General features: G+C 36.9%; 1 protein-coding gene across 2 annotated transcripts in view; it reads left to right on the plus strand.

Moving 5' to 3' along the window:
* GOPC (golgi associated PDZ and coiled-coil motif containing) overlaps nt 1-4,108 on the plus strand; it is a 28,430-nt gene extending 24,322 nt beyond the window's left edge. For both annotated transcript variants that reach the window (XM_071741081.1, XM_071741080.1), the window contains 2 exons: nt 61-241; nt 754-4,108. In XM_071741081.1, the coding sequence (XP_071597182.1) occupies nt 61-241; nt 754-872 (300 nt within the window). In that variant the 3' untranslated portion in view covers nt 873-4,108. The remainder of the gene's footprint in view (nt 1-60; nt 242-753) is intronic.
* Nucleotides 4,109-10,535: the final 6,427 nt, after the last annotated feature.

Below are 10,535 nucleotides of genomic sequence, written 5' to 3' on the forward strand. Positions count from 1 at the left end.
GTAATCCTAATACTTAACTATGCAGTAATAAGTAAGTTTGTAATTTTCCTTGCATTTTAGAGGGGTGAGATTGAATTTGAAGTAGTGTATGTTGCTCCCGAAGTTGATTCAGATGATGAAAATGTAGAATATGAGGACGAGAGTGGACACCGTTATCGTTTGTATCTTGATGAATTGGAAGAAGGTGCAAATTCAAATTCTAATAGAAAGGATGCAAATGTGGATGTCAAACCCTCACAAGGTAAACCTTCTAAAATGTGTTGCATGCAGTTCAATTCTAAAGTCTCAATATGCAAACCAGTTTCTGGAAAAGTGAATATAGAAAACTTTTACCCACTGGTAATTCAGTTTGCCTAATAGTATGCTGTTTATTGATTTACTTGTTGGCCTGGTTTACTTAGGTTAAAACTGAACTGAATGAATAATTTTGTGGGGTTTTTATCATGCTTTCCTTTTCCCAGAGGTTGAAAATTAAATTCCTGTCTTTTCCTGACTGTGGTCTAGAATTGGTTAATCCCCCATAACAGTTTCTGTCATTCTTAAGTTGTTGGCTCCTTCAAATACATTTCATAGGTCAGAGAGGTATGGAAGCAATGCCTGTTTTCCTGTCATACTATGTTCTGCTAGAAGCCAATTAGCTCTTATTTTAGTAGTCATTTTAGCAAGCTCTCCAGTATCTGAAACAAGGCTCATTGATTGGTCCTTCCCAGGATTGCTTCACTTTATTAAATAAATGTATTTTTTCATTTGCAGTGTTTGATAAGAAACCAAGTATTGATGCACATGAAAATGGAGACCTGGGGAATTCAGTTGAAGCTCCGTTAGAAGACACTGCACCCAAATTAGCCCATTCTGCTGAATCTTTATCCTAAAAAAAACCCAAACAAAAATCAACTGGACAGATCCCGTCTTTGGGAACAATTGATAATCAATATTGACTGCTCCAAGTTGCATATACTAGTATAGGTTGTAAAAGGATGATTAAATGTCAAAGGGAACTGTATTACTGTTGCCTAGGAAAAAGGCAGTTACCTCAGGGCTTCATTGTGAGCAATCTTCTAAATGTGGAAAACTGTCTTTTGCGCGACACACGGTAGTTACCTAACACATGGCATGTGAAATGAATTTTTTTTTAAGAATAAGCACCAAAGCATGGGATTTCTAGAAAGGATGACTTCAATATGTTCAACTTTTAATCTCATTGATGTCCCCAAGAAAGCAGAGTAATATGTGCCCAGCTTCATTTTGACCCTTGTATGTTTTAAAGGGACAAACGATGTTCGGTTTGGTGTCAAACAAGCTTTAAGTGTTTGACACTTAAACGCTGGATGTGGGGGAACTGTACCCTTGGATTCTATGAGTTTTCTATTTAGGATTTTTGAACTGTAACTTTTACAATAAAGCTTTCTTTTTATTTTTTTCCCCCCTCAGAATACCAAAAACCAGGGCTTTTATTTGAGCAAAGACCATTAAAACGCAAATGGAATCGTGGAGTACTTGCTAATTTTGATCCTTCAGCTAATTGTGTTAATTTTATGAGTAGGGTTTTTGGCATCATTGTTTTAATGTGACTTGTTCCATTTGAAACTTGCCCTGAAAGTATTTTATCAGAGCATTATGAGGGTTTAAAAGCAAAATTAGTTTAAAAAATAAAATTATGTGGGCCCTTTGGTATTTTTTTTTGAGCATCATCAATTCAGTGTTCATGGTTGAATGGATACAGTTATTGATAATATGGAGTGGTTTGAGTAGGTCATTAGCTTAACCTTATGAAATGCTGAGTGCTTTTGATGGGTACTGAACATATTCATTTCACACTAAAATAATCTTAAATCAAAATTGAGTGCACAGTACTTTACAGGAGGTGCTCAGAATCATAGTGTCTGGCCCTGTCTGTGTTTATGTTATGGCAGTCGTATTAGCCTATAATTATCTGACTGTTGAAACAAAATGTTACTCCTTTTGTAAGAGCAGTGTATCTTAAAATAGTTTTTAATTGGTGTACATCTAAAGGCCTATGGTTTTGGCTGCAAATGGGAAGACTGAGGATGGGTTCTTGGCCAGTTCCTCGTACTCCATTTGCAGATCTTTTGGTGAAGTGCAGTGCTGTCCATATGCAGGCTCTGTGATGTAATCACATTTATTATTTCAGCATGCAATGCTGACTTTCCTGCTCACTGCTCAGCAGGCTCTGGAATTGTAATGTGAAAAGATAAGATTTCATACATTGAGAGGGGAACTAATGTGAAAAGACATCTTTGCAAGTGTGACTGGGGGGGATGTACATACTTAAGAAAAAACCTCAAAGGCCTTTAGAGTAACATCAACTAACCTTATGTTCTAAATTGTGATGTAGAACACAGTTACTTGTCTCTCCTAGGAGCACTATATATATATGTTTATAGAAAAAGTCTAAAAATGTATATACTTTATTCAAAGATTTTGCTATTTATAAATCCCTTAACTTTGCTCTTCACAGGATCATTTTGTGTGTTTGTGTGCGTGCATGAGTGCCACTTATTTAGTGGAATCACATGATTTGGTTCATTTTTTTTATAATAGTCCTTGTCTTACAGCATACTGTTGAAGGTTTTTTAAATTGTCAGAACTGTACAGTTTTCACCAAACAGAAACTAGTATTTAAAAATAAAGCAGTGTGAAGAAGAAACGGGTCCTCAGGCATGTTTCTTTTTCTGAAGCTTCAGAAACTTGAGGACACATTGATTGCATCTTAGCAGACAGATCCACTGCTACAATTTTGCCTCCAGATTTGTATTTTTCCCACAGTTACTCAAGCAGTAACTTAATGCACTCTTAAACTGTGGCCTGGACACTCAGTGTCAGTCAGTGAGGATGGTTCAGAGCCACATAGTGATCTTCTTGTCTTTGAAAATCATTGCTGTATGAAATCTTGCTGCAGTTGTAAGAAATGAGGCTCTTCCAACTAGTTAGTAAATTTTTAAAAAGGCATTAAATTTGCCTGTACAGTTTCCCTTTATTTTGAGGGAAAGGTGAAATTTTTAATTTATTCGTTCTTCCTTCTTGGCACACTTAATTTTTCACTTGCTTTTGATCAATTTTAGCCTGAAGTGGGAGAGTGTTTCTAGAGTTATTTTCCTAACATTTTTTGTCCACCAGTTTCTCATGCTTCTGTGCTATTTTCTTTATCTTCTGGATGTTGCTGGACTCTACTCTTACCTTGTCTATTTTAACCTATATGTGAGATCAGAAGGAAAAATTGCTGAGGAGTAAACGGATCAGGTAGCAGTAAATTTTCACCAGTTTTCCTTGCCTGCAGTATTTGTAATCTTTGTTTAGAAAGCCCTGAGAGGGTGGGTTTTGCTCAGACACTACAGGCTGTCTACATGTACTCCATACTTCCTATCAGCTGACTTAACATGCTGGTTTCTTGTAGTCATGCTGAGATGCTTAGAGATTAATACCTAAACTGAGAAAATTTTGCAAGTGGAGATTTCCAGACTCAGTAGGGAAATGTGTGTTCTCCCCTTTCTGAATAACTGGAAGACTCAGTCCTGCTGATTACCAGAGGCTGAATGAATTAGACTTGGAAGCATTTCCAAGGCAAGTCACTATTCAGAGTTAGTTTTTATTTTTTAAAGTGTAAAATGGTTTACTTGTGTGTATATACATTTTTACTTTAAAAAAATTCTGAAGAGAATTTTGCTTTTTTTTTTTAAAAGTAGATAATTTGTTGCCTATTATAAAAATCTTCAGTAAGACAATTGATATTTTAAGCTAAAGGTGGACAGTGTTCGTTGGTGTCTGGGACCAATATTAATCAAAAGCATGTAAGTTAAGGAAAGTGCTTTATTGCAATAAATTTTACTCTGATCAAAGCCTGTATGTTGTATTTCCTTTGTAGAAGTATATTCTTGGTAGTGAAGAGGGTTTGCATCTGTCTCAATATTATGTTAATCCACAGTTGTATCAAACAAAATTCAGGTATTTATTGTATCTGTGCAAACATTACTACATCATGGATGACTAATTTCTGTAGCAGATAGAATATTTTGCTACAAATGTATATGTCTAGTTAAGCCAAATATATTTTTATTAGCCTGTAAATAAATATATTCTTTTCATTGCAGTGATTTCTGCACCTAATTTATACTGGTATTTAATTTTCTTTTTTATATTATTTTTTAAATACATATAAAATACAGACATCTAATTCTGTATGTTATCTTTTTCTTTTGAGCATGAAGTCCACACCCAGCCAAAAAGCTAATATGAGGAAAACCAAAACTACATGACATGAAGTTGAACACTAATCCACTACTAAGATTCTGATCTTGACCAGCAATGGTTAATAGCACATTCTTTTTGTAAAGATAGAATTATAGGACATGTCTCAGATTTCATTATTTGAGATGCATTTTCTGCTGAATGATAATTAATAATGGGGAAAAAAATTAAATATTTCCAGTGTCTGGCTGTATAGTAATAACGAAAATATTCTGAAACCTTTGGCAAACAAGACCTGTAAAGAGACAAATCTATGAAAGGATTTGTAGTTATGGTAAAATTGTGATGCTGTTTTCACTTTTTTCTGGTCTTTTTTGTTTGCTTTCCATGCATTTGGAATAATAGCTATATTCTGATTTTGCCACTGAAGTTATAAAACACTGACCTTTAAGATGCAATTTTTAGTCCTGATATGAAAGTCTTTGTTCAGACTAAGTGCCTGGTTTGTGTTTTAAATTGTAATTTTTTTAAAAAAATCATCTCTTGCCTATACTTGAGTATAGTGTTGAATTCATTTGGATAATCAGAGAGCTCAATTGGAAGGTAATGGTGTGTTAACTGTGGCAGTAGTGTAATTATGATAGTACTTGAGGATTTAATGAGAATGTGAAGGATTTAATGAGAATGTGTAAGAGACTAAAAGAGACTGCAAGTGTAGAAACTTTCAATAGACAAGGCTGAGTCACGTTGGATGAAAAGATGTATAAAAAACGATTGGTGAGGGCTAGAGCTGCAAGTATTTTCTAGTTCTATAAAATGTTTAGGTTTTAGATATGGTGACTTCAGCAGATGGAAGGAAGAGAAAATTTACACTTAACTTGAGTTGTGAAACAAGCAGAGGATTAGAGGCATTAGCACAGAAACAGATAGAAAGAGGAGGAAAAAAAATCCTTTGTCAGCTAGGGTCGAGGAAGATCACATAATTTGTGTCCTGGTGCCTGACTGAAGGATGTCAGAGGCTGTCTCCCAGTGACCACAATTACTAAATAGTTCTCTGCATTTTTTTTTCCAAAGATCCACACATACCAGAAAAGAAAAGGAAAGTGTCCTGACTCAGAATATGAGTATGGAGTCCATTTTTGCTGGTTAAAACCTCAGTTCAACTGCCTGAAAAGAAAATTGCCTAAAATATTTCAAGCTTGCCTTTTGTCCAGGATGTATTTTTTTCAATGCAATGTGATTTCAAATTCTGTAGAAACTGTAGAGTTTTCACAGTTGAAAGGCAACCCAGGAGTTGAGAAGTGACAAATGTTTGCTGGTGCTGAAAGAAAAATAGTAATTTTTTCTTTTACTTTTTTTTTTTTTTTTTTTTTTTCTTAACAAGGCAGTTGTTTCATACTTTTCAGAGTAGTCTTGGCTTAGCTGTGTTTGCCTGGTATACCCCTGCCACAGGTGTATCTTGGTATCTCTTCCCAACCACCCACACCTGTACTGCACAGGACACAAAAAGGGCTTTTTAGGCCAAATGGCTGAATAAAGGCAAGCAATATTTTTTGAGGGTTTCCCTTTTTGGGGGAATACTTAAGTCACTTGGGTAAATTTCCCACACACTTTATAAGTGCTTAATTCAGTCAACTGCCAAAATTATTTGGGGTTTCTTTGTCAGCCTTCTGCCATGCATGCAGAGAACTTGTTTCTGCCAGCCCTACTGAGAAGCAGCATCGGGGCTGCCAGTTTTTTGAAGGCTCTGCAGGAGCATTGCTCTCCCACGCCACCAAGAGAGGTGTGTTACAAGTGCACTGATGCCTAAAAAACAATCCAGGGAAGCTGGTTAAAATGGTGCTCCTTTTCCTTTGTAACTTTCTGCTGGAGATAATCATCTGTTTTCCTTCATCAAGTTTTGGGCACTCTGTATTTCTTCAAATTTCCTTTCTGAAATGCAAAAGCACTGCTACTTTGAACTGAGCCATCTCCCCAGCTTCCCCTCCAGCAGCTGCAGGGCTGCCCACTCTGCTATCTCATTTTCAACGTCTGGGTCTCATGCAGGAGGTTCAGAAAACTAAAGCAAAGCAGAAGTACGGACATTCATGGATATGTTTGGGTGCTGGAAGTCAGAGGTGCTTGGGAGACATCTGATAACTTTACTGTTATGGCAAGTCTTCAACTTGTTAACAAATATCTGTAAATCTTCCTCAGTACTGTTGTTTAAAGCTTCATTTATTATTAATGGTTATTATTTATTCATTCTATTAACTGTCTAAGTATTTGCACAGCTGTTTTTTCTGTAAAATGTAATAAACCAAAATGGCATTAATTTTTTTTTTTCTGATGGTATTTTATTTGCTGTTGTCTCAGTGTTTTTGTTTGTTACCAGTTTCTTTAGGGAAATGGAAGCACGAATGGTCACACTGCTGAACTGGAGTAGCTTTGTTTTCAGTCTGCTTGGTTTACCCTGCTGAGAACATCCTTGCCCTGAATGCTTTTCCTTCCAACAAGAAATGGGATGTCCTGGTTTGCTCCCTGTTGGAACAACCTGTGGTGATTGTTGACCCTTTTCAGCTAAGGGTGGGTGAAGGAGGGTGCTGATCCTCTTACGAAAGCTTTCAGGTTACAGCCACAGAAGCACCAGTTCCCCTTGGTATCATTTATTATTTATGTGGTTCTCTCTGGTTTTGTGGGAAGGCCTTCCCAATGGGTCTGTGCCCTTTAATGGGTACATACCTCAGCTGCTGAACATTGGAAGCTTTGGGCTTGGAACCAAGGAGCAGAATTTTATATTTGATAAATGGGCATTTTTCTGTATCTTGAATGTTTTTACAGATTCCTATTTGGTTGATCTTCCTTTTTGTCCAGTGTGACAGTTCAGGTATCCTGCTAATTTAGCACTGATGTGGGGTGTCTTAAGAGAATTCAGGGAGCTAGCAGAAGTATTTCAGATCTGAGATCTAAGTTGATTTTTCTAAATCCAGTTTATATTTTATGAACTTTGAAATTGATTTTATGTTAAAAGGAAGGGCACAGCAATTCTGTGTTAGCAAGACCACTCTATATTATAATAAGTTAACGTAATGATCTTAATTTTATGCTATTTTTAAAATAAATTGTCTATTGTAATTGCAAGTCTTGATCAGAATGTGTTTAGTAGTGCATATTTGTAGTTGGTGCCAAAAGGGGGCAGCAGCTTCCTTCAAATTTTCAATGCTATCCAGGCTTAGAGAAAAAGAACCTATTGGTTTTTGTCTTGTTTGGTGGCTGGTTTGTTTGTTTGGTTTGGTTTTTTGTGTGTTTTATGTGGTTTTTTGTTGGTTTTTTTCCCCCCAATATAAAAAAATAGACAAAAACTTTATTCATTAGACTTTTTCTAGTAACATATACTTTTACGATAACAAGCATCCAGCCTAGTTCACGTCCAGTAGCAAGTACTTTGTAGGTGACGCTTTGCGGGTAAAACATCTTATGGTAGCATAAGTACAAGCAACAGAAAATTATAATTTCATGTATTCATGGCTTGTTAAAGAATACTTAAATATCCTCATCCATTACTTTCGAAATGAGTGGTATGCTCTCTTGCAAGCTCACACTGAAGAAGTGAAATTTTTTCTCTTTGTGGGCAGATTAGGTTTTTCCAAAGAAGAGACCAAATGCAGCAGTAAAGCATGAAATGAGATATCAGATAGGTTTTTAAAACTCTCCTGCCTGCACTTTGCCAGTGCCTTTCAATCATTACATGCAACCAGTCTTGTATTCCTGGGATCTTTGCTGAAACAGAGGCTGCCCAGGGTCCTGTCTGATTGCAATGGGGAAAAGTGAAAAAAGGGAGTTGGTGTTACATTTTGCTGTGTTTCAAACAGAAGCTTCCCAACCAGAGGAAAGAGGGCAGCCAGTTCACATCGATCCATTGTCATTTTTTCTCTGTTGCTGTTGGTTTCTGAGGACCACTGCATGGTAGTGCAGTCTCCAGACCTTGGTTGCTGACCTTGGTTAACCAGGTGATGAGTGAACTTGCCAGCCAAATATTCTATGGCATAAAATACTTATATCCTGGATGCTGGCCCCTATATAGTGATGCAATTGTACTATAAATAAGGTGGGGTGGGGATGGTCTGTATGACATGTGACTTTATCTGTCAAAAAATCACATATATAAATGAAATACCTACCCTAAAAGAGTATCTTTTATGAATGCCATCTACCAGGCTTTTGTAAGACAGTAGAAAAGTTATTGCAGCTTTGTTACCAAAAGCGTGGCTCACTCTGTTGTGGAGTGTCAAAAAAAGACTTGTGCTGCCTTTTATGACAACATGCTGAAAGTGCTTGAATATCTGTGGAAGAGAAGTTGTCTGAGCTGTCCACAACCTTTCCACGTCCACACATGACTCTGGCATTTCCATATAAAAGACATGCTTTATCCAGGTCACCTTATTCAAATTTTATAAAACTGTCTGTCAGAACAGATGGTGTCACTTAAGGATAAAAAGCTTAGCCATAGATGTGAAGAAAAGCTGCCTCGTCAAGTGAGGTCTGCTAGCTTGCCCCAGTCTTTATCACCCCTGTCTTCCTTCCATAGATGACAGAGGACTTTTCACATGTTTGCAGTTGGGGTTTTCAAAGGCCTTTCCATTTTGGGTGGACTTGATTTGTTGCTGCAGTTCTGGAAAAGTGGCAACATGTCTGTCTCGGTTTGCCCATCTACGAAATGGTTGCCTGGGCCACAGAAATTAAGATGTGTAAAATACGTTTGTAAAGACTGAAGATTCTGGTACATGCTCAAGGCATTAGAATTTTCAGACCCAGTGCTAATGTAACTTATTGTCTTTCTGTGGTCTTTTCTTCCCTTCTTTTATGACAAGCATTGCCATCTTCCCCATCTGCCACTTCTTATGGAGGAGGACTTCTGATATGGTCCTTGTTGCATGTCAGGCTTCAGCCATTTCTGAATGTTTCTGTATTTTTTTGCTTATAACAGTTCTTGGTGTTTCTTATGAACCTAGAATTCTAACATTACTTTTCTGCCTGCCTTCTAGCAGGCAACATACGTGTGATTTTGGAGCCTATTATTGTCTATTATTTGATCTAGCTGAGAAAATGTCACAGGTTTTGAATAATTTATGTTATAAATTTTCTTCTTTTAGTAGCTCAGGTTCATTGGAGGAAATGCTGAGTACTCAGGAATACTGTTCCTCCAGGTGATCAGGTAGTGCAGATCGTCTGAGGAGCTTTTACAGTAAGGTCTCTTAAAATTAGCGTTTAGTTAAAAATATGAATTCCTGAGATTATTTAATCACAATTAATCAGGACACAAAAGCCATAGTAACAGTACTGTGTCATATATTTTGGCTTATACTTTTTGCTATGCTGAAAAATCTATTGTGGTTTAACTTTAATAAGTTGTCTTTTTCCTGGATTTCTCTTTCTAATACCTGTGACTGTATAAAAATAGAATTATAATCTCTTGTTGCATGGCAGCTCAGTAGATTTGTTGCAAGTGTCTGAATAAATAACGAATTAACTCCCAGCCCATCACAAGAGGTTACTGAATAACCTCTGCTTACTGTAGATGGGAAGTGGTTTTTAGGACTTGCAGATGCATAATGTGAGGCCAAGCCTAATGAAATACAGTGAAGTTTGAATGAGAAACTCTACAAATTCTCTTGTCCAGGCTATACAATGAAATAGCACAGAAAGTCAGATGCTATGCGTAATCCTTATCATGGAAAACATGAGATTTGCCCAACTAAGGGTGTCTTACCTCTTGTCTTTATCTGGTTTAGAAATACTTTATCTGACCGCTTCCCATGTGTCCTTTACTGATGATAGAAGTGTACCAGGGGACTTCAAAAAAAGAAGCCCTCAGGAGAAGTTTCTATTTTAAGTGTGAAAATGATTGTATAAAAATGGCACCTTCCCTTTAAAGAAGCATGTTCCTTGAAATTTAGTGAGTCTTAAAAATTCATAGGCAATGCTACTGCTTCTTCGTAACCTTTTTAGTCTTGGTAACCTCACACAGCTTTGGCAGGGTATTTTCCAGTATAGGTATCAACAACTCTGATGAATTTTAAAGGAAACCCTAAATTCTGGTTTTACACCATGCTGGACTGTCAGAGCAGAGATCAGAGGTTGGCACAAGCATACAGCATAGTCAGCTATGCTGAAAGGAAAGGGCAGTAGAGAATTTTTATTGTGGAAAATAATAAGGAAAAATAGGAATGCAGCAACATAATCTTGTCATTTCTAGGGTCCGGACTGAATAAAAGCTACCTCAGGCTGTAAGACACACTCATTGAGCAAACATAACCTGGCTTTGGAGAAAGAGTGAACAGAAGAATAAT

The sequence above is a fragment of the Heliangelus exortis genome, chromosome 3 (genome assembly GCF_036169615.1).
Source record: "Heliangelus exortis chromosome 3, bHelExo1.hap1, whole genome shotgun sequence".
NCBI lineage: Eukaryota > Metazoa > Chordata > Aves > Apodiformes > Trochilidae > Heliangelus > Heliangelus exortis.